Here is a 23,531-nt window from a genome sequence, read left to right as displayed (position 1 = left end):
TCCCCCAGGTGGAAAACCAATAGTGAGGCTACAGAGGAATTCCGGGGAGGGCAAGTGGAAAGGATCCAGGGAGGGCAGCTTGTCTTGACTTCACATTTTCAACTGAGACTGGGGTCTTCCCAGCCCCTTGGGGTTTATGATTTGTAGAAGGCTGGGTGGTAGCCAGGAGGGCGTGAGGGTGGTACAGTCTTTCCTGACAACTACCGGTTAGAACCCGTCCAGGACATGAGATGGTGGCCTGGCTACGAGACTAGGGGAGCTGCTAGCACTGCTGTGGAGTCCGACCCTACATCCCCCAGGGCTTTCCTGGAGACTAGTTTGGTCATAGAGTCCAAGAGGAGGTGACCCAGCGGCTGTGTCTGAAGACAAATGAGGTACACAATCATCTTAGTTAAGCCTCTAGGACCTTCAATGTTTGCAACTCAGAGCCTGGCAGATCAACTGGAGCCCACTGTACCCCAGAAACAAAAGAGCTAGAGGCACGGCTTGCTTAAAAGATGTCTAACCAAAGTCTCGGCTTCCCAAAGAGCTATCTGGCTGGCACCTATAGACTAATGAGCATCCTTGGACATGTTCCGTGGGTGGCCGTCTGTCATTTCTTTGCTCCTGTATTGATCCCCCAAAGTAGAGAAGTTTGAAACCCAATAGGCTAAATCCGACCTATCAATGGAGGAAGTTGGGGAACTCCTTCTGCCTGGTCTCTCCCCTCTCCCCCACTATTTGCAGATCACATCCCCTCTATGTCCCCACCCACAGCTACACAGTTTATACAAACACCAACAGGGAAGGAAGAGAGTAACAGGCTAGGGCAACAGGGAGGCGCCAGGTGGCTGAGACCTGTTTGAAGTTAGGGAAACAAAAAGGGGAGCCGCTGGGCGGGTAGAGGCAGGCCCGATGTGCTGGGGTCCTGAACATCCAGAGTAAAAGCAAGGGGTCTCCGTGGGAATCGAAGCCACGACCTGGGGAAGAGGAAAGGCTCAGTAGCGCCAAGTTCCCACGGTCTGGCCGGGGGCCAGCAGGTGCCCTTTCCAGGACGCTGGTCTGGCCGGGGTCCGAAGGGTTAAGGTCCCCAGGCCGCCCCCTCTCTTGTGCCCTCCCCCAACCCCCTCTCCGGGGCATTAGGCTCGGGCGCCAGGGCGGGCCTGGGCGGGGCCTGACGTCTTCGGACAGGCGGGGCCAGCCGGGCCGGCCGCCCCAAACTAGACTTGCCGGGCTCCTGCGGCGCGCGCTGTCCCTAGAGCTGCAGCCCCCAGGAGGAAAATGGCGAAGCGCGGAGGGCAGCTCTGCGTGGGGTGCGCACCGGGAGCTCGTGGCCCCCGGAGCCTCGCGCCGCTGCCCTTGCTGCTGCTGGCTGGGCTGGCGCTGGTAGGCGAGGCGCGCATTCCCGGGGGCGATGGCTTCAGCCTGCACCCGCCCTACTTCAACCTGGCGGAGGGCGCTCGCATCACCGCGTCCGCGACCTGCGGCGAGGAGGCCCCGACGCGCAGTGCCTCACGCCCCACCGAGGACCTCTACTGCAAGCTGGTTGGGGGTCCGGTGGCGGGCGGAGATCCCAACCAGACAATCCAGGTGAGCGAGGCGCGGAGGAGCTAGTTACACCATTCAGTGGTGTTCCACCCCTCGCACTGGAACCCAGCCATCTCATAGGGGCTTCCGGTGCTGGGAAAGTAAGTACGGACTGTCTCTCCCACCAAGACTCCCTGGTCCCATGTTTTGATGGACTTAGAAGGACCCTGACGCGGCCACCAAAACTCGTGCACTGCACGTGCCTCTGGAAGAGCCAATGAAGTGCCTGGGTTGCGGACCGAGGGCCCCTTGGGCCGGTGAAGTTCGGGTGGGGGGGGTGACCTAGGCAGGAGGGGACCGGTGATCAGTCCCCGGCAGCCGTAAGTCCGGGATCCCTGCGTGGGCGGGATTTGGCCTGGGTGCCGGCTGACTGTGAGGAGGGGGCGGGAGCTCCTTGTTCCCCCGGGACAGGCTGGAACCTGTTGGCCTCCCGGATGAGAACGGAATAAGCGCGGAAGCCGCGCCATCGCCCGTTTCTCCTGGTGTTGGGTCTCACTGTCACAGCCAAAACTTGAACCTTCTCTGCTTGGGATCTGGGAGCTTCAGAGGGAGGTGAGGCGAGCAGGCAGGCAAAGTTTTAACTGAGCGCTAACACCTGTGGGCCACCGTAGGGCAGCCCCCTGCCCAGCAGGTGGTGGGGTCCTTGTTTGGGCTTCAGCCTCCAGGAGTTGTGGATTCTGTGCCTTAAGTCTCTCGGGAGCCCTGCCTTTCAGGCTGATCCTGCAGGTGGGCCAAGTTGTCCCGCCGTAGGACTCCTACCTCATGTTAGGGACCTAAGAGAGTTGGGAACCATGAGGGCCTGGTAACTTTAGCCCTAGGGACCTGCTTCCACGTTCCTGGAAGGAGGCTGGCAAGGGAAAGAATAGCTGAAAACGGATTGGTCGGTGTGGAGAAAGGGGAGCGGTGAAGGGATTCAGTTCTGTCCACTGGCTTACCTGGCCACCACCTTCCTTGTCTGCTCACTCTACCCTTCCTTGGGCCTCCAACTGGGGAGGAGGGGGGTTGAGAAGGGCCCGGCTCCCTGTGCTCTGGTTTCCTTGTCGGAGAACAAGAGCAGGTGTGGTCCATCAGAGACAGACTCAGAGACAGGGAAACTGAGGCCCGGAAAGATACAGACACACGTTTTTGACGCTTTATATAGTTGGAGCAGGATCCATCTCAGGGAGCAGATGGTAGAGAGGTAGCTCTTGGCTTGTGTCAGGGAGCTGAGTCTCAGGACTCAGGGCCCTGTCCTGACTCAGAGGGATCGCCTGGGCTTCCAGGGCCCTCATCTCTGCTTACACAGTAATTGTTACTTCCTGGACTCAAGTCCTTTTGCACATCCCGGACCACCTTTCCCGGCTCTGCCTGTGCACAGGCCTTCTCAGAGGGTCACTGGCTCAGATGGATCTGGTGCTGTACAGCTATTATTACCTCTCTATGGTGGTAAAGGTCACAGCCCCTCTTTGCTGTGCCTCCTTGGTGAGGAAGTAGAAATAGCTGCTTCAGTAATGGCCCATATCAAGGGGTTAGGCCTGAAACTCGCAGATTGGCCCCAAGGAGTCCGGTACCCTTTAAGGCAACAGAAGAGGGAACCAGGTCCTACAGGGCCTTTGAGCAAGATGAGTGTGGCTTGGTTCTCCTGCCCTCCCAGTGGGCATCACAACTCTGCTGGCCACGTCGGGCATGACTCAGTGGAAGGGAAAGTCCTAATCAGCTCCTATGTTTCCTAGTTCTGTTCCTGGCAGGACCCTCTGCAGCAGGGGGTGGAGGAAGCCTGGTTTCCCAGCCCTGTCTGTGTGGAGGTCAGTGGGGGAAATCCAGGCCACCAAGGGTGCTTGTGGCTTACTGCTAGCTGAATAGCTGATCGGAGATTCTCACCATGGTTTCCTAACTCTCTAGACCCTCTCTGTTGGTTAGAAGGAGGCACACACTAGCTTCCCTGGGCTGCTAGGCTCCTGGAGGTCTACCTTGTAACCCTGAGCCTGAGCCTGACTGCTGGGGCAGTGTGATCATGTTCTGCGTGGTCTGGACCACAAGAAGCCTCCCTAAGGGTCATGCTCACCCAACCCTGCTTGACGTCCATGGGGCGGGGTCCTCTCAGGGCCCTACTCTGTTCCATCCTGTGACTCTGAGAGCTGGGGACACAGGTTGTAGGTAGAGGGGTCATCATTTAGGGTTGACAGACAGCCTCATTTAGGGTCATTATTGTCCTAGCTCCTCTTGAGCCACAGCCGGGGTGGGGGTATGTGTGGGTGGTGGTGGTGGTGGTGGTAGTGGAGCAAGGAAGGTGTGTCTAACACCAAAGAGCTCTCAGGGCCCCAGGAGAACTAGCCAGATAGTTTGTATTATGGGATACTTAGCAGACAGTGCCTGGCAGGGTGCAAGTCAGCTTGGGTGGTCCAGAACAATGCCCAGGGGCTGATACCTAAAGCAAGATCAGAAGAGCACCGTGACCTCTATAGGCTACCAGCCAGGCAGGAGCTCCCCAGAGGTCAACACCTGGGGTCTGGGGAGCCACAAACGACCCTAGGAATGGGTACATAAGGCGGAAGTCTGGAGCTAGCTGGACTCCCAGGGGGGCGAGGCTGGAGGCTCTGGCACTGAGACCTCCCAGTCTGGGCAGGGTTCTCCTACACCCTCCAGCCTCTTCGGAAAGAAGTTCTGCACCACAACCTCAGTCTGGGAGGAGTAGGGTCTCTTTCTGGGCCCCAGTCAAGTCCCCAGTGCTGTCTTGTAGGACAGGTTTGGTTTCCCTGGGGTATAGGGGCTGGGGCTCTCCTGGCCAGGATCCATGGCCCGTCCCCTCCCCTCCACTCCCCTCCCCCACCAAGCCAGCACTCACTCTGCTGGGACTTCCTACGGGGTCCAGCAGGTGGCTAGGCTGTGAATGAAGCAGCTGCCAGGCCCTGTGTGGGATCGTGGAGGTGGCATCTTCAGCACTGCAACACTCTCCCTACCCTGCAGATGGGGACACTGAGGTTCCCAGGGCGCCTTGACTTAGCTTTGTCCCTGCGGGCAGAAATGGCAGTTGGGAGCCCCAGGCTCTGCTGCCACTGTCACTTGCGACAATATTTACACTCTAGCTGCACCCCTCACCCTTAAAACCTGTTTAATTCTTATCTCTGGGGACCCAGTCTAGAGGTACTGGACGGCTGGGGTGTGTCTCCAGCCACAGACTGGGAGTTGGGGGGATGTCTGATTCCCCCCATGAACCCTCTTCCCCATATGATTCTTCCTGATAGCTCTACCTTTCTTACGCTTTCATTCCTGCCCCCATATTATCAACCCCTCCATCCCCCTCCCCCATCCCTACTACCAATCGCATCCCCCCAATCCCATACTATCAACCCCAACCCCCAATCCCATACTGTCAACTCCCTCCCCCATCCCATGCCATACTATTCAACCCCATTCCCCCAATCCCTTATAGTCAACCCCATTCCCTCCCCATCCCATACTATCAGCCCCTCCATCCCCTTTCCCCATCCCACACAGTCAACGCCCTCCCCTCTCCTATCCCATACTATCAACCCCATCCCCCATTCCTACTACCAGCCCCCTTCCTACACAGCACTACTACCATGCAGTGACCCTCAGAAAGAGTGGTAGGTGGGAGGGGTGGAGAGATCTTACCTGCTTTTGCCTCCTGTGCTCTTCTGCATCAGTCCTGGAGCCTTTCCAGTAGCCAGCTCTTGGCCGAAAGCATACTCCCTTTATCCCGAAGGCCTCTGAAGCTACCTTCCCACTGAGGCTTGCCTTGATTTTTCTCACCTAAAGCCTTCACTGTTCCTGCAGTGTGAACCATACCCCTTGAACTGATGTAGTGACTGAGAGGTGAGGAGCTGAAGGTCGAGAAGAGAGAACAATGTTTTGGGACCCAGGGTTCACATAGCAGGATGGTGACTCTAGAGGAGAAAGGGGGTGCTTAGCCCTTCTTGGTCATCTGGCCATCTTCTCCCTGCAGGGCCAGTACTGTGACATCTGTATAGCTGCCAACAGCAACAAGGCACACCCTGTGAGCAACGCCATCGATGGCACGGAGCGCTGGTGGCAGAGCCCACCCCTGTCCCGTGGCCCGGAGTACAATGAGGTCAACGTCACACTGGACCTGGGCCAGGTAGGGTTCATTTTTGTCTTGCTTTGGGTACAAGATAATGGGCTTGGTGAGGTCACCATCCGGGGAGACAAAGCCAGGGCTGCTGGGAGCAGGGCCAGCCCAGGCAAAGGCCCAGTGGAGGGTGTTATAAAATATAACGTGGCTGTGGGCATGGGGTGGGTACCTGGCGGGCCCATGCCAAGGTGTCCCCTGGGAAATCACAGCAGACCTGGTATAGGGAGGTTTATTTGGGGGAGGGGAGTGAGGCCCTGGTAGAGGTAGACAAATGGGAGCAGAACCATGAGGGCAGAGAATGGGGGACAGAAAAAGACAGAAAGAAAGATGGGAAAAGAAAGAGAGAAAGACCAGCTGGGAACACAAGGGAATAGGGCAGGAAAAGGGGGCGGGGTAGCAAGCGGTCCTTTTATATGCCGCCCAGAGCGCCACCTCCACCTGGCGGCTGATAATGTCTAGATATGTCTGCCTAAGCCCGTTGCTAGGTCCTTGGGAGGAGTCTCTCGGAATTGCCTGTAAGCCAACAGTGGACATCTTTGTTCTTCAGTGTCCCCGGATGTACGGCTTGGAAATTGGGGAGTGAATAGGACACCACCAGAGGCCACACCAGAGTTGCTAGGGAGAAGTGCTGCCCGCACAAGGAGGTGTGGCAGACCTGCCTCAGGGCCCCTGGTGCCCTCAGAGGCTCCCTGGTGTTTACTCTGAGGAATTCCTGGTGGAGATGGGAGGGGTGCAGGAATGTGGAGGGAGCCTGGTAGAAATGGACATTCCTGAGATACCTGTGCTCTGGTGACCACCTTTAGGTCAGGGGATCAGTGACTGAACCCACACTGCCAGCTCTGAACCCTCATAGGCCCTTCAGGGTCCTGTTCAGGCAGGAGGGTAGATCAGATTGTTTCCCAGTGATGCTCAAGCCACCTGAAGGTGAGCAGGGCCTGGGGACGCTGGTGTCACTCCAGGACTGGGCCACACTCATATAGCTGTGTCTTCGTCCACTGAGATCCTGCCTTGTGGAAGTGGTGGACATGTTGTGGCTCCTTGGAACCAGGGTGGGTGCATAGCTGAGGCTTGGCTTGGGGTGGGGCTGGTGGTGGTACACTCAACTACATGGTTGAGTGTACACACTTATATTCTGCCAGTCCAGAGACTTGTGTCTCCATGCCTATCACAACACAGCTGGCCACTGATCCTTCCTGGGCCCCTGTGCCTCCTGCCACCTGAGGTGGGAGGGGATGAGAGGAGGAGTGGAGTAAGGGAGGTCTCCACAGCCAGGCTCTAGGGGCTGCCCTTGGGGAAGGCACCTGCGTCCTACCTGTGGACAGGCAGCTGCAGAGTAGACTGGGTCTCAGCAAATGGTCTTGATCTTCAGGGGAACCAATCCATAACATTGTTCCAGCAGCCAGTGTAGAGAAGGGGAAAGTGGGGAAGCCACTGCCTCAGGGCTGCCTGGTTTGGTCTTGATTTCCCAGCTTAGGGGTTCTCCGGAGCCACTCGAACCCAAAGCCACTTTCTTCTTTGGCACAGAAGTGGGGCACCCATGGGAGGGCGTGTGTACGAAATGTCCCTTGGTGTGGAGGTAGCAAGGGGGTACCTGTCTCTCCTTCCCAGTCTTGCCTGGCTGCACCTTAGGAGGCAAGAGTCGGGTAGCATGTTGGGGGGGGGGGGGCTGTCTCCATGGCAACGTCAGCCAGTGGGCACGATGCCCAAATGTTGTGTGGGAGGAGTAACAGCGGTGGGCTGCCTTCCTGACAAAGTATGGACTTTGCTACCTCTAGGGCCCAGAGCCGTCCTCACATCTGCCCCTTGGGCCTTGGCTTGTTCCAAGTTCAGAGAGAGCTTCATACGTGGGCATCTTGTCTCTAAGCCTCAGTTGTACCATGAGGCAGGGGAAGGAAAGTCTTTATAATCACATCTGAGAAGAGCCCACTGCCAGTCCTCTCTCTCTCTCTGTCCACGACAGCCCCTGTCATGGCTGGCCCAATGGCTGCCAGCCATGGCAGGGGCAGGAAGCTCTGGGATTGGGGCAGGCAGACTGGCTCCAGCTTTTCATAGGGAAGTTCTTCCTGGGTTCTGAGCTGCAGGCCTGGGAGGTCCTCTAAGGCGCTAGCCCTGGGCTGTGGCTCCTTCAGGAAGCATCAGGAAGCGCCTGGCCAGGCGCCTTTGTTCTGGTGAAAGCGGATGCCCTGGGAAGGGGGTGGGGGTGGCTGGCAGTGAGCCTCACCGGCTGGGGAGGGTGCACAGGCTGGGCTGCTGGGCCGCCCTGGATCTTATGCCCTGGTGTGTGGGTCCAAAACTGGCATTGAATTTGGAGGCCAGTCCCCCTGACACCTGTCTGGGAGCAGCCAGGACACCTGGAAGGACACCTAGGAGAGACTGTGCACTCCCTGGAGCTTGAAAGAGGATTCTTTCTGTTGGGGAGGGACCCCAGGAAGAGGTTTTTCAGCTGAGGACAAAGGAAGTTCCCCCAAAACCCAGCCTGATTTGCCAAGGGTTGAAGGGGGACTCTTTTGTCTCCTTGTGTTTATCTGGAAGTTTCTGGGGTCCGGTAGTCAGGCTGCTGCCCCCACTAGCCTCTCTCCAGAGTCCGACTCTATGCTAGAGAACCAGGATGAAGCCCCATGGCAACCCCCAGCAGGCAGGGACGAGTTGGCCTGTGTCTTCTTCTTCTATCTCCCTCCGCCTGGAAACCTGGCCACACGAGGCTCTCAGCTGCACAGTTCTTCTTCACCTGTAGTGTCAACTCCCCTTTCCAGGTCAGCTCAAAGAGGTGAGGAGTGTTAGTCTCTTTCCTGATAGGGCGTTCGTTCTCTTGCCAGGCTATGCAGGTCCCAGCCCTGAAGGCCCTGAGCTGCAGGATGCACCAGTAGTGCCAGAATAGGGGCAGAGAAGGGATGGTCTAGACAGGGACAGTGAGGGAGCCAATTAAAGCCAAGTAATGCTAGGGTGAAGGGCCTGTGCCCCAGGGATGGCTTTATGACCTGGATCTTGTCTCCTGCCCCAAGTCGTCATTTCTGTAACTAAGAGAATGAGGCACCGTGTCATGGTGGCCCATCAGCTGTTGGGTGTCCTGCAGGCTTGCCCTGTCTTGCTTCCCTCAGGTTGGGGCTGTTCTCGGGCTGCTTGCTGGTTAGTGGTCATGAGGCTGAAGCTTCTGGCATGGCTCCCTGGGCCTGGCTGGGCACACAGCCATGTGGCCAATGTCCTGAGACCAGTTGGGTTGTCCAGGGAAGTGGCAGGAAGTATAGTCATGGCCGGGCTTAAGTTACAAGTTACAGAGTCCAGTGGTCAGGACAGGTGCAGGGTTGTGCCAGTCTGACTCCTTGAGCTGGACTCCCAGGGGTAGGGTAGAGCAGGGGTCTGTGCCGGCAGTTCCTCAGACTGAATTGGAGCCACCTTCCTTCGCTCACTGTTTTGCTTTATGCTCACACCACGAACTACACACCTTTCCAGCTACCTTCCTTTCTCGCAACCCCTTCTGCCTCGCTTTAGGTCTCTATCCAACTCCCTTACCCACCTCTCTTCTCCCCTTTGCCATCTGTGGCCAACTCCCTTCTTCCCCTTCCCCCTTCCCATTCCCCACTGCTCAGAAGAGGACCAGGCCCAGGGCTGTGATATTCTGGCTGCTCCTTTGCAGCCACACTGCCTCTCAGTGGCCACATACTGCTGTCTCACACGGAGGTTAGAACGGTGCACACTCCTAAGTCCCCCTCTCTGACCCCCCAGTGCCCTGGCAGCCCCCAAAGCCTTCCTGTTTTCTGTGGTTTTAAACAAACTCCACTGTGCCGGCCTCTCGAGCTCACCGTGCCTCTCAGTGGAGACTAAACTGTTTAGGTTTCAGCCGTGGGGTGTCCCCCTTGGATCAGCTCTACCTCCTCTGCCCCACTCGATGACCTTCTGGCCTGAGCAGGCTGACCCACAGGTAGGAGGGGCAGAGAGCTTGGGCCAGCTGGAGTGTTCAGGGCTGCTTGGCATCTGCTTAGCTGGGACCCCCTAGTTGACAACCTCCTGTTCCCGTTCCCTCTGCCCGTTCTTTTAAGGTCTTTTGTTGTGCTTACGACACACCTGTGGCCCCAGGCAGCCGTCTGTTCTTGGTGTGTACTACAGTTTTTGTTTTTTTTTTGTCATTTTTATTAGATAGCATCTCTTGTAGCCCAGGCTGGCCTTGAGCATGCTAGGTAGCCCAGGCTGGCCTTGAACATATTAAGTAGCCAAAGATGACCTTGAACCCTTTGCCTCAACCTCAACTGGCAGAGATACCACACCCAACGTCCATCCCTTCCTTTCACCACATTATCTGACTCTTTAAGTCTGCCCAGGCTCTCACACATCAGTAAGCAAACACCCCATCACTAAACTGTGTACCCAAGCTCCTTTTTTGTTTTTGTTTTTGTTTTTGTTTTTTTTTCCTGATTTTGAGTGGTGGGCTTGCTTGGCAGCTCCCTGGGCTTTTCCATTCCCCATCTCTTGGGGTAGAGTCTACACATCGCCTATTTCTGGACTCCCTGGTCTGTTGAAGGGATGGCTGTGCCTGTTTACCTGGCTGTTAGTCCGAGCAGACCCTATCACAGCTGTACCAATGCAGCTCCGTCTGGTGGCAGCAGATTTCAAGGTGAGGTGGACAAGGACAGAGAGATGGAGGGCTGGACTGGCCTCCTCAAGGTCTTGGAGGGCTTAGAAGGTCCAGGTGCCCTAGAGCTTGATCCGAAGGGAGTGGTCAGGGCATCAGCCGGATGCCTGGGGCTAGGAAGGGCTTCCTGCCTCCGCCCAGTACCGCCTGGGACCCTGGCCTGTCCCCGGGAATTGGCAATAGGCCTTCTTCCTGCAGGGTCCAGGCTGAGTCACAGGCCACCCGCTGAGTCATTCCACTAGAACCGTGGGTTGGTCCCCTCAGCCCAGGACATGTCACAGCCGCTTGGGTCTCCCTAGACCCTGAGGCCAGGGGAGAACTAAGCTGTAGACTCCAGACAGAATACTGATCCTTCCCTGGAGGCGCCAGTTGTAGCCTCCCTTTTGGTAAAGCGGTATCTGTGTTTAAGATGCTGTCAGCCAGGCGGCTTGGCTTGTGCGTGCCCACATCACAAGGCCTGGGAGGCCCCGCCAGCTCCCCTCTCACCCTCACCTATATGATGTCCAAGCCCACTTGCCTTTTTCATTCTCTGTGTATTGGTGTTTTGCCTGCATGTTTATCTGCCTGAGGGTGTCAGATCTTGGAGTCACAGGCAGTTGTGCGCTGCTGTGTGAGTGCTGGGATTTGAACCTTGGACTTTGAAAGAGCAGTTCGAGTTAACCGCCTTCTTGCTTTTTCCTTGGCTTTCCTCACCACTGTTGGGCCAGGTGGTTCTAGGGTTGGCTACCTTGGCTCCACCACTGTCTATCCAGGAGAAAAATCTCATCTTCTCATTGGGGCTCTGGGACCTTCATATCATGGAGTTATAGTATTTGACGCTTCTCTGTGTGCCTTTTCCCTCTCCCTAGGTTGGAGAAGTAGCTTCACGGGGCCACGTGGTTCCTTGAACCCAGAGCCTGCCATGTACTCCCGCCCTGGATGGCCAACTTGGTTCATGGGACTCTCGCCAGTCCTGTCAGGCAGGGTTATGGGCACAGGCCCTCTTTTGGAGTCTTGGCCCTGTGAGATCTGGCCGGACAGGGGGTAAGGAGGTATGGTGGGCCAAGAGCCTGGCCCCGGCTGCTGCCCTGGAGACGTGCCTGCCCCAAAATAGCAAGAATTTTAAAAATAACCAGCAGCTTTTGTTTGCTTTTTGTTTTAAAAGACATTTTTTTTCCCCTCTGCAAAGAGCTATGCAGAAGCAGAAAGGTCAGGTTGCCTTGGCAGCTGAGAGGAGCAGGCGTGGCGGGGGAGGGGCTGAAGCCAGGGGTCTGTGCCCCCCCCCTTCCCGGGTCATACTGCGGGCATTGCTGTAGTCCTGGGAGCAGGGACCAGGTTGGAGACAGACAGGAGGTGCGAGGGCACAGCCTTCCTGCCCTCCAGTGTCTGCAGCCAGCAAGCCCTTGAGGACAGTTTGTATTCAGGCTACCATGTGACAGAGGCTTAGCTTGACAGGTAGACAGAAGGTGTGTTGGGGGTAAGTGCGTCCTATCCCAACCCAGGGTTAGGAGTTTCCATTCGTCCTTACTCTGCCCATCAGCAGCTTGGATTTAGTGTTTGTAAAAGTGCTCTCAGCTGGGAAAAATGCAGGGCCGACTGACTGGGGAAGGCCAGAGCCTCCAGCAAGGGTGCAGCCTGGGGTCGGGCCCAGGGAAAGGCGGGGGTGGGCCCCAGGGACTCATGAGGGCCAGGCTGCCAGCTCCCAGGGGCAGCCAGTGTCCCTCTCTGTTGTGCCTAAGCTTCCCTCCTGCTGTCCCTGGCCTGTCTTCTTCACAAGGGTCTTTCTGTCATTTTATAATCCCAGACCTGCTGGACCTCCAATTTGGGGCCACAGGGCACAAGAGGCAGTGTGTGGCATGAGGCAGGGTGCAAAGTAAGTTGTCCCTGAAGAGGCCAGAATCCCTCCTCCAGCTGGGTGGGGTATCTCCCTCCCATAGGGAAGTGGACAATGACCTCAGAACTGGCAGCCCGTGAATAGGCCTGTGCCTGTACCCTGGGGGAAAGTGGCTGTGCTTGGTCCCACCCTTTTATCTCAGCAAGGACAGCTCAAACTGTGTCTAGGGTCCTGGTGCACTGCCTGCCTGGAGTTGGTCAGTGTGTGTGTGTGTGTGTGTGTGTGTGTGTGTGTGTGTGTCTGTCTGTCTGTCTGTCTGTCTGTCTCTGCCTCTCTGTTTCTGTTTCTGTCTCTGCCTGTCTGCCCCCCATCCCCTCTCGCACTCAGTAGTGCCCCCCGTCCTGGAACTAGCTCTGTAGAACAGGCTGGCAGTGAACTCGGATCCACATGCCTCCCGAGAGCTGGGATTGAAGTCACGTACCGCCACGCAGCTATGAGAAGGCTTCTCAGATAAAGAATTGCCTCCCTCAGATTGGACGGTGGGGCATTTCTTGGTTAATGAGTTCTGTGGACGGGCTCAGACCGAGAGGAGGGATGGTGCTGTCCCTAGATAGGGGGGCTGGGCTGTTTAAGAAGGGCAGCTGTGCAGACCAGGGGCTCAAACTCGGAAGCAGTGTTGTTTTCTGCCTCCGCTTCCTTCAGAGTAGGATGAAGTAAATCTCTTCCTCCCCGAGTTGCTTTTCTATTGGTTTTTTGCACAGGGCCAGAGAGCAGACTAAGAGAGAAGCTGACAGTAGGGAGAGGGCATTGCTGGGGTGACCTGACCGTGTTGTTTTTCGTGTCTGTGTTTTGTGGGAAGAAGGAGGAGAATTTTGGAGTTTCGGGGCTCATGCTTAATGAACTGCAGCGAGGCCTTTGAAGATAAGGATGCTGAGAAGCGTGTGGGCAGTGGAGGCCTGGCCTGTGAGGTTTCAGAGGGAAGTTTGAGAGTCCCTTGCAGACTCTATTGGAGTCATGTGTGTGGTATTTTGAGTTAGGAATCTGGTTTTTAGCCTTGGTGGGGGTGGTGGTGGTGTATGCCTTTAATCCCAGCACTCAGAGGCAGAGGCAGATGCAGATGGATTTACGTGAGTTCCAGGACAGCCAGGGCCACACTGAGAAATCGTGTCCCCCCCTCAAAAAAAAAAAAAACAAAAACAAAAAACCAAAAACCAAAAGAAGGAGCTGGAGAGATGGCTCAGTGGTTAAGAGCATGGACGGACTATTCTTCCAGAGGTCCTGAATTCAGTTCCCAGCAACCACATAGTGTGGCTCACAACTATCTATAATGAGGTCTGGTGCCCTCTTCTGGCTTGCAGGCATACATGCAGACAGAACTCTGCATTTATGATAAATTTAAAACAAAAAAACAAACCAAAGGTTATGGTTTAATAGTGATGGTTTGTTTGTCAAGTTGATGCAAACCTAAACATGGCTGGACAGAGGGGATCTCGGTTGAATTACCTCCTTCAACCTGGCCTGTGGGAGTGTCTGTGTGATGTTTTCCTGATTCATGGTTGAAGGTGGGAGAGCCTAGCCCATCATGAGTAGTGCTACTCTTAGGCAGGTGAGCCTGAGTTATTTCAGAAAGAAACCTTAAAAAGTCCAGGAAGGGGGCTGGAGAGATGGCTCAGAGGTTAAGAGCCCCGACTGCTCTTCCAGAGGTCCTGAGTTCAATTCCCAGCAACCACATGGTGGCTCACAACCATCTGTAATGGGATCCCATGCCCTCTTCTGGTGTGTCTGAAGACAGCTACAGTGTACTCAGATACACTAAATAAATAAATAAAAATAAAACAAAAACAAAACAAAAAAGTAACCCAGAAGGGAAGCCACTAAAATAAGTACCGTCCTTCCGTGTCTCTGCTTCAGTTCCTGCCTCCCGTCAGTGCTTAATCACAGTGACAGAAAGCAAGCTAATACAGCCTGGAGTAAGGGTTCCCCTCTCCCATGGGGTCCTACACACTTTAAACCTGGTGACCTCCATTTGCTATTGGTGAGAAGCTGGGGCAGCAGATAGCAGGAGGGATCTACCCCTGTGCAGGCCAGGTCCAGCCAGCTCGCACCACCGGCCTCCTTAGTTTCAATGCTTGGAACAGATCCCAGCCTGGACAATGGCTTCTCTCCTTTCTTGTTCATCTTGCTCTGGTCTCCAAGACCTGTGTGTGAGGGTGGAGGGTGGGGGTGGGGAGTGCGTTCTTCTCAGCTTTCAGATTTGGGCATGGGCTGTGGAAACCACTCCTTCCCATTCTTCAGCACAGGAGAGGGCAAGCCTGGAGTGGGTGCTGTTGGGATATACTCCTGAGGCATTTAGGAAGAGGGGGTCTGAGGCTGGCCCGCCAGCACTGTGGGCTGAGCTGGGCCTGCAGATACATAGTGGGTGGTATGGAACGTCTAGGAGCTGGCCAAGAGCGAATGAGGAGTGTTGGGGTGTGTGTTTTTCTTGGGATGGAATCCAAGGCTTTATATATTCCTGAGAAATGCTCTAGCATCTAGATGTAGCCCGGTCCCGGGCAGCTAAATGGGCAAATTGCCCACGAAGTGCCTTTTTCCCAAGGACTTCATTTCTGACAGGCCAGTACTCAGCACAGATGAATAAGGAACGTCCAGCTTCGTCTTACCCTTGGGCTGAGGTAGTTTGCGCGTACCCGACACTGCAAGTGGCCCTTCGGCAGAGTTAAGATTGGAGGGGACAGAGAAGTTGGGCTCCCTCAGGTGAGGAGGGACCACCGCTGGTAGAGTTAGGCAGTGGGCAGGAGCCTGTGAAGCGAGGACGACGGCTCTTGGGACGTTCAGGGCAGAGGTGGTTTGTTGGTCCATAGAGTGCTCTGCTGAGGAAGTGTCCTGTGACAGCTTGTCTTGTGCTGTGAAGGAGCCCTATCCAGGCCCTGAGGGTTAGAGTTAAACAATTCAAACATTTCGCAGATCCAAAGTTCAAAGTGTCCTCTGGACTAAGGCAGACTCCTTGAGTCTGTAAGAGCTAGAAGTTACGGCCAATATAAAGTAACAGTATCATTCCTTTTTAAAATGTATTTACCTATCTATCTATTATATATTTTTTTAAGATTTATTTTACTTATATGGGTACACTGTAGCTGTCTTCACACACATCAGAGAAGAGGGCATCAGATTCCATTACAGATGGTTGTGAGCCACCATGTGGTTGCTGGGAGTTGAACTCAGGACCTCTGGAAGAGCAGTCAGTGCTCTTAACCACTGAGCCATCTCTCCAGCTTCTAGACTTTTCTAACCTACATTTCTCAGTCTTCCACATTTCCTTCCACACCAGTTCCAGAGTCTGGGGACCATGTGATTAGTTTAGCTTCAGTGACTGCAGTGGCCTGACGACTTTGGTATCAGCTTTTTTTCCCCCCTTTTTTTCTGAGGCAGGGTTTCTCTGTGTGAAAGTCCTGGCTGACCTGGAACTTACTATGTAGACCAGGCTGGCCTCAAACTCATATCTTCCAGCTTCTGCCTCTCGAGCACTGAGATTAAAGGTATGCGCCTCGGTTCGTGGTGACAGGAGCATGTTGGGAAAGCCTGTCCGAGTCACGGCGGACAGGAACGAGGACTTCAAGGCTCCTAGTGACCCACTTCCTCCAGCTAGGCCTCACCTCCTAAGGTTCCACGTGTCCCAAAATGGTGCTACCACGTGGGACCAATCTTTCAAACCATGAGACTGCTGGGGAAGGCATTTCAGAGTCAGACCTGAGAGCTCATCACAGACAAGCATCCCCTGCGGCACCTCTTACCTGAGAGGGCGGGGAGGTACTTGGAGGGGCCCAGCGTCTGACTGGCGTCTGACATCACACTCTCTGTACCCCTGCAGGTGTTCCACGTGGCCTATGTGCTCATCAAGTTTGCTAACTCACCTCGGCCTGACCTCTGGGTACTGGAACGGTCCACAGACTTCGGCCACACTTACCAGCCATGGCAGTTCTTTGCCTGTGAGTGTCCTGAGCTATAGGACCAGGGTCCTCGAGATGGGGCTGTAGTTGCTTCAAAGCCCCTGATGCCAAGCCTGGACCCCATGATGGCCTCTTTAGGGCTTATGGCTGATGGCGCCACCTAGGGGTAGATGGGAGCTTATCGACTCCCACACTCAATGTTGGATGCAACCGGTGTCACACTGGTGGTATCAGGATCTTTGGGTCATTTATGGCTTCTCTAGATAGGTTTCAGCTCAGGCGGCTCCCGTGGTAACAGAGCAGCCCTGGCAGCTGTGGGCCTACCTCCTGCCAACCTCACCACCTGCAGCAGGAGACAGCTGGAGTCCTTGGCAGGCCCGGCCGCATGCCACCTGACCAGCTATGTTGGCGGAGTGGGGGTACTCTGATTAGATAGGCCTGATGACACATCCCCCAAAACTCCCTAGCAGAGAGTGGGAATGGGGTGGCTGACTGCAGACCATGCCTGGGGAAAGGTTAAAGAACGCCCAATCTCTGGCATGTCCCGGGAAAATTTAGGCCTGAGCAATGCCTGAGTAAAATCCCTGAATGCCTGAGTGAAGTCCCTGCAGTCCAGTCTGGCTTGGCTGCCTGAGGCAAGGGCCCTCTGCCTTATGCCAGGGTTTTGCTGTCTGTTCAATAGCTCCCGCTGGTCAGTAGAACACAGGGCAGCAATCTGTGTTTCAGAGCGTGTAGCCAGCATGGGATGCTAGACTGGGGCCCGGGATGGTTGTCTATTTCTGGTACCCGTCTTACCATATCGCCCGTTTCCTGCAGCCTCCAAGAGGGATTGTTTGGAGCGGTTTGGACCTCGGACTCTAGAGCGCATCACGCAGGACGACGATGTCATCTGCACCACAGAGTACTCCCGAATAGTGCCTCTGGAGAACGGCGAGGTGGGGTGCACAGCCCTGCTGGTCCTGGGGGTAGTGGGCCCCTGTTGTTTCCAACCCCAGTCTGGTGGTCCATGTCCTCTGCAGATCGTGGTGTCCCTGGTGAACGGACGCCCTGGGGCCAGGAACTTCTCCTATTCACCAGTACTTCGAGACTTCACCAAGGCCACCAACATCCGCTTGCGGTTTCTTCGAACCAACACGCTCTTGGGCCACCTTATGGGCAAGGCGCTGCGGGACCCCACCGTCACCCGCAGGGTGAGTGCGTAGGTGTGGCTGGAAACTTGCTCTGGGGAGTGGGTGGCTGCAGGTGGCATGGTCAGGTGACACCTCATGCTCTCATGCCTCCACTGTAGTATTATTACAGCATCAAAGACATCAGCATCGGCGGCCGCTGCGTCTGTCATGGCCATGCAGATGTCTGTGACGCTAAGGACCCCTCGGATCCTTTCAGGTGAGACCTGTGGCTCTCTGTCTGTCTGTCTGTCCATCCTCATCTACCTACTTACCTGGCACAGCTCTGGCTTCCCCACGGGGCCTGCACTGGCTGCTACTCTAAGTCTCTGTTTTCCATATCTGAAGGGGTAGAGCTATGTGAGCCTCTCAGGTTGTCCTGGTCTTGGGTGGCAACTTATCTGATGCCACAGACCCAGAGCCTTTGGGATGGACCTCAGTGATAGACAGGATTTCTTAGCTCACACCTGTACCCCTAAGTGGCTGTATAGCATTTGTCCAGGCAGCCCACCCCAGCTCCCCTAACCTCCCCCAGGGCACAAAGGCTAGCTGTTGCCTTCATCCTTGATTTTTACCCCACTCAGAGCAAGGGCCAAGGTCAAGGACAGGAGCAGCAAGTTTTCCCAATTTAATGTACCCAGTGCCCATGCAGCCAGGGCCAGCCAAGAGCTCTGACCTCTTGTGAGAAAGTAGCACTTTAACATGGTCCTGGGCCTGACATCCAAGCTCTACCCAGAGCCAGCTGATTAGGCAGGAAGTACCCAGTATCTACCTGCCGCCCACGACCAGATACCATCACACAATTTGTATCTGAGTCCAGAGCTCCTGGAGGCTGGCACCATAGCCCTTATTCTGCCTGGAAACTATTCTCAGGGCACAGCCCTTCCTTTCCTCTTCCTCCCCCTTCCCCCCCTCTGCAGCAGCCAAATATTGAGCTACTAACAGACAAGGCCCTGCGGGCATGAGCACAGCTGCTCTGAGGAGGTAGCCAGGATCCATCACTCTCCATCTCCATGAGCCACGAGTCAGAACAAAGCAGGGACGGGAGTGGATAGAGCCGCAGGGCGGAGCCAGCAGTGGGTAGCCCATGTGAGACACTCATGTCCTACCCAGAACATTGGCCAGGCAGCCCCCTCCTCCATCCCCTCAGCCTGCCCCAGAACACTCCCACAAGGTGTAAGCAGCTTACCTGCCACTTCCATCACCTCAAAGCTTTTGGTCCTAAGTCTCGAGTTGAGCTTAGTATCCAGCCTCTACTGGGGCCTTACAGCCTTAGCATAGGCTCCAGAGACTCTGGGGTAAGAGCTTGCATGTATAGACACACACGCGCGCGCGCGCACACACACACAGAGTGACAAAGCTGTCTCCTGCAGAGCAACTTAAACAGGTATGGCATGGTGTCCCCGGCTGAAGGACTCAGGCGGGCAGGCTGCAGTCCTAGCCTTCTGGGAACACTTGTGGGAATGAGTCTTTGGCAGTGCAGCTCCGGGCACTGCTAATTGCCCTGGGAAATTGAATGCCAAGTGGGAGTACAGCTCCCTCTGGCCAGGAATGGATGGAGCCTATTAGTAAACCAAATTAGCCTTAGAGGAAGTGGGGCCCCAGCGTCTGGGTTCGTCTTTACCTGCTGGGAGAGGCTCACCACTGCGCCTGTCTCACATGCTCAGGCCTGACCTGAGCCCAGCCCTCCTTTCAGGGCTTGAGGAATGGCATATGCTGGCATTTTCCCCAGAGCCACAGACTTCAACAAAATATCACCTCAGAGCTCCAGCCTGTGCTCTCAAGTGCCAATGCGTTCTTCCATTCATCACATGCTGCCTCTCTAGAGACGAGGTCGTCTGTTCCCGCATCTGGCTCGTTGCTGACTTTCCCTCATCCTGTCTGTCCAGTGTGGTCCCTACCCCCACTTGTTTGTACCGTGGCTCCTGCCTCTGATGAAGGAACTAAGTCTTGTGCGTGCTAAGCCAGCACTGTACCAGTGAGCCCCGGCCCAGCGTTCTTGCTTTTTGTTTTGCACAGGCTTGTCTTGAACTAACTCTGTAGTCTGGGCAGACTTTGCGTCTCAGCCTCCAGAGCAGCTGTGATTACAGGGTGTCCCACGAGGCCTGGCAGCCTGTGACAGGTTTGCCTGGCTCCAGCCAACCCAGATGTGCAGAGAGACCCTGGCTCCTCCCCATGTGACCTGGTCCTCAGCCCCACCTGGGACACCTGTCTCTCTATCCAGTACCTCTGTCACCCTCTTGCTCCCGGTTCCTGTTACTCAGGCCCCTTGCTCTGCTGGGCCGATTTCCATTTTCCGTAGTGCACCATTTAGTGACCGTCTGCCAGTCATTTTGGAGGCTGCTGATGGCTTTGATTCTTTTTTTGATGACTATGCCTTCAGACCTTTGGTGGAGTACTTTACCTGGGTCAGCATTAGGTCCTCATCGAGTCCAGGATCCCTTGAGCTGACCACCGACCGGCATTGCTGCCATGTTTTTATGACCTCTGCCTATACGCCCTGTGGATCAAGTCAGAAGTGTGGAGGGCATATCTCTGGTTCTGAGATCTCAGACTGCATGTGCCTTTGTTAACTGGGTGGCTACAGTCGTCCTTGTCCTCTGTGCTCCTACACAATGATCCCTGTCTGAGAACACCTCATGTTTCCTTTTGTCTTCTCAGTGGCCTTTCCCTCACTCAGAGTGTCATCTCAGAGAATGTCATCTCAGAGAATATCACCTCAGACAATGTCCCCTCAGAGAGTGTCCCCTCAGAATGTCACCTCAGACAATGTCCCCTCAGACAGTGTTCCCTCAGAGAATGTCCTCTCAAAGAGTGTCCCCTCAGAGAATGTACCCTCAGAGAGTATTCCCCTCAGAATGTCACTTCAGACAATGTCCCCTCAGAGAGTGTACCCTCAGAGAGTATTCCCTCAGAATGTCACTTCAGACAATGTCCCCTCAGAGAGTGTCCCCTCAGAGAGTGTCCCCTCAGAGAGTGTCCCCTCAGAATGTCACCTCAGAGAGTGTACCCTCAGAGAGTGTCACCTTAGAGAATGTACCCTCAGAGAGTATTCCCTCAGAATGTCACTTCAGACAATGTCCCCTCAGAGAGTGTCCCCTTGGAGAGTGTCCCCATTACTTCTGTCTGTTCTGTTATTCACCTACTCCATTGAAAATCCTTCATTTCTTTTTCCTTTAAGAACAATTTTTTTTTCTTCTTTTTTCTATTTTTCGGAGCTGGGGACCGAACCCAGGGCCTTGTGTTTGCTAGGCAAGCGCTCTACCACTGAGCTAAATCCCCAACCCAAGAACAAAATATTTTTAAGTTCTTGTATGTATGAATGTTTTGCCTACATGTATGGATGTATGCCACGTGTGTGCCTTGTACTTGAGGAGGAGGGCCAGAAGATGGTGTCAGATCCATGTGGGTACTAGGACTCCAACCCTGACCTTGGAAAAGTAGCCAGTGCTCCTAACTACTGAGTCACCTCTTCAGCCCTAGTCTTTGTTCCCAGAGTCTCGCCATGCAGCACTGGTTGGCCCGAAGCTCACCCTGTAGATGAGGCTGGCCTGGAAGTCACTATACACACAAGATTAACCTTGAACTCACAGATCCACCTGCCTCTGCTGCCAACTGCTGAGATTAAAGGCGAGCCCCACCACACTGGGCTTGGCTTTTTTTTTTCTTTAATAATTTAATAATTTCATTTTTTTTCAATTCTAGAAGTTCTAAGTAGTCATTTTTTTCACGTCTGCCTATTTTTAGATTCCTTTGTTTATAGTCATTCTGAAACCTTCTTTTATAGCATTGCCTCATGAAGTAGAGTTGGGCCCAAGTCTTCTGTGTGTGGCATCTGCAGACCCTTCCTTTGCAAGGCCTCTTTGTAACTAGGGAGAGGCCCCCGGGCGGACTTGTAGGGATTTTTACCCGTCGGCCAGCCTTTATACTTCCTTCTTCCAGGGGTGCCTCTTAACCATGTCGATTCGCTCAAAATCACCGTGGTTCTGCCTCAGCCACGTTAGGCTGAATGGCTGCTGCCTGTCTGTCCTGACTGGTCATTCATTCCTTCTCCTACACTGAGGCTGAGACTTTCCCAGAAGCCTTTGGGGTGGGACAGGAAGCAGAATTGACTTCCAAGGTCCTGGGACCCCCTGATGGGGGTGGGGTGGTGGATCAGCCTGACTAGAACTTGATGGTTTGAGGCTCTGAGTTCCTGGCGCGCACAGATAGGCTTCTGGCCTCTTGCTCAGGAAATGCGTGTGCTGCCCCTTTGAGCGGGCTGGCTATGACCCTGCCACACGCTGATAGAATGTGGGAGGTGTTGGTTTATACAACGCAGATGCTCCAGTCTTACGCTCATCTCCGCCAGCTGTCCCCCTGCCCACTGGGACAGCGGCAGGCCTCCTCCAGCCTTTGGAAAAGAGGAAGTAGTTCTTGGCCGCTAGCCCCTGGGGAGATGCCCTAGATAGATGGGGGCGTCTGGCTGACAGGATATCACAAGCTGAGTAAGATCCAGGTCTCTGAGGAATGAATGTATTCCTCCTCCCTTCGAACTGGATCAGGGTTTGGGTGCAGGCGGTACTGAGAGGGCCAAGGTTCCACCTGCCTTAGCGCCTAGGCCCCACCCCAACATCGATACATACCCTGCGGGTGTCACTGAAATCCCCCATCCCTTTCTGCTGACTCAGGGAGTCTGTCTCCTTCCCTTTGTCCGTTCTCGAAGGCTCAGGCCATGGGAGTTGGAAGTCTGGACCAGAGTTAACTGCATGACAGCTGGGGAACTGTGGGGAGGGGAGCCTGTGCCCACACAGCAGGACAGCAATGCCCAAGCATGTACCACCCACCTCGTCTCTAACCCTCTGACGCCGGAGTGGGTCCTGACTCCTCTCTGTCCCTTCATAGGCTGCAGTGTGCCTGCCAGCACAACACGTGTGGAGGCTCTTGTGACCGATGCTGTCCAGGCTTCAACCAGCAGCCGTGGAAGCCCGCCACCACGGACAGCGCCAATGAGTGCCAGTGTGCGTATGCCACACTAATACTCGCTGCCCACAAACAGGGCTCACGGAATATGTCCCAGGGGTTCCAGGGCCATCCACGGGAGGCATGCTAACCGTTGGCCCTCCCTCCGCAGCCTGCAACTGCCATGGCCATGCCTACGACTGTTACTATGACCCCGAGGTGGACCGGCGCAACGCCAGCCAGAACCTGGACAACGTGTACCAGGGTGGAGGTGTCTGCCTGGATTGCCAGGTGGGCCAGGCAAAGGCTAACCCAGTGTAGATGGCCCGTATGACCAAACTAGGGACATGCCTGGACTACTGAGCTCTGTGTCTGTATCCCCCAGCACCACACCACGGGTATCAACTGCGAGCGCTGTGTTCCTGGCTTCTACCGCGCCCCTGACCAGCCACTGGACTCGCCTCATGTCTGTCAGCGTAAGTAGAGCTGCGTTTCTAAACCTCGGAGGCTGTGTGAGTCCTAGTGTCTGTCTGTCTCACCTGCCGTATTTCCCGGATCACCCCCAAGAGGCCAGACCATAGCTCCCTGGTATTTTGTGACCCTCTTCTCTCTGACTGTTCCTCTCAGCCTGTGACTGTGAGTCAGACTTCACCGATGGGACCTGCGAAGACCTGACGGGCCGCTGTTACTGCAAGCCGAACTTCACAGGAGAGCGGTGTTCCGCCTGCGCTGAGGGCTACGTGGACTTCCCGCACTGCTACCGTGAGGGCCAGCCAGGAGCTCGGGCTTGTGGGGGTGTTGGTTGGGAAGGACCAGGGTCACTACCTGAGGGGATTGAAGGGCCTAGGAAGGGTGGAAGACCCAGGGCTAAGGGCCCTGGAGAGTCTGTGGTACTGGAGCCAGAGAGACCTAGTTGACAAGTCTGCTATCTCCTCCCTTAGCTCTGCCTTCATTTCCCCATAATGACACGGGAGAACAGGTGCTTCCTGCCGGACAGATCGTGAGTAAGTATCCTGAGGTCATCAGGACCCACAGGACAAAGCCAGTTTTTACCTTAATCACCTTTCATTTAGTTTTTAACTTTTAAAAGTTATTTTAAAAATAAAAGTCTCTTTTTTTAAAGATTTATTTATTATATTTATTATATAGAAGTACACTGCAGCTGTCCTCAGACACACCAGAAGAGGGCATCAGATCTCATACAGATGGTTGTGAGCCACCATGTGGTTGCTGGGATTTGAACTCAGGGCCTCTGGAAGAGCAGTCGGCGCTCTTAACTGCTGAGCCATCTATCACTCCAGCCCCTAAAGTTAATTTTTATTTCATGTGTATGCATGCTCGTGTGTGTGTGTCTGCCTGGCGCCCATAGAGGCAGAAA

General features: G+C 55.0%; 1 protein-coding gene across 1 annotated transcript in view; it reads left to right on the top strand.

The window, feature by feature from the left end:
- Window positions 1-1,260: 1,260 nt before the first annotated feature.
- Window positions 1,261-23,531, top strand: part of Lama5 (laminin subunit alpha 5) — a 47,634-nt gene continuing 25,363 nt past the window's right edge. Inside the window, 11 exon segments of the mRNA NM_001191609.1 lie at window positions 1,261-1,569; window positions 5,513-5,665; window positions 15,968-16,085; window positions 16,863-16,981; window positions 17,066-17,236; window positions 17,335-17,432; window positions 22,097-22,212; window positions 22,326-22,444; window positions 22,539-22,629; window positions 22,781-22,915; window positions 23,095-23,157. Coding sequence (NP_001178538.1) covers window positions 1,261-1,569; window positions 5,513-5,665; window positions 15,968-16,085; window positions 16,863-16,981; window positions 17,066-17,236; window positions 17,335-17,432; window positions 22,097-22,212; window positions 22,326-22,444; window positions 22,539-22,629; window positions 22,781-22,915; window positions 23,095-23,157 — 1,492 coding nt within the window.

Source organism: Rattus norvegicus, chromosome 3 (assembly GCF_021556685.1).
Source record: "Rattus norvegicus strain SHRSP/BbbUtx chromosome 3, alternate assembly SHRSP_T2T, whole genome shotgun sequence".
Lineage (NCBI taxonomy): Eukaryota > Metazoa > Chordata > Mammalia > Rodentia > Muridae > Rattus > Rattus norvegicus.
The sequence above is the reverse complement of the archived record's forward strand: the minus strand, read 5'-3'. Positions and strand labels throughout refer to the sequence as shown.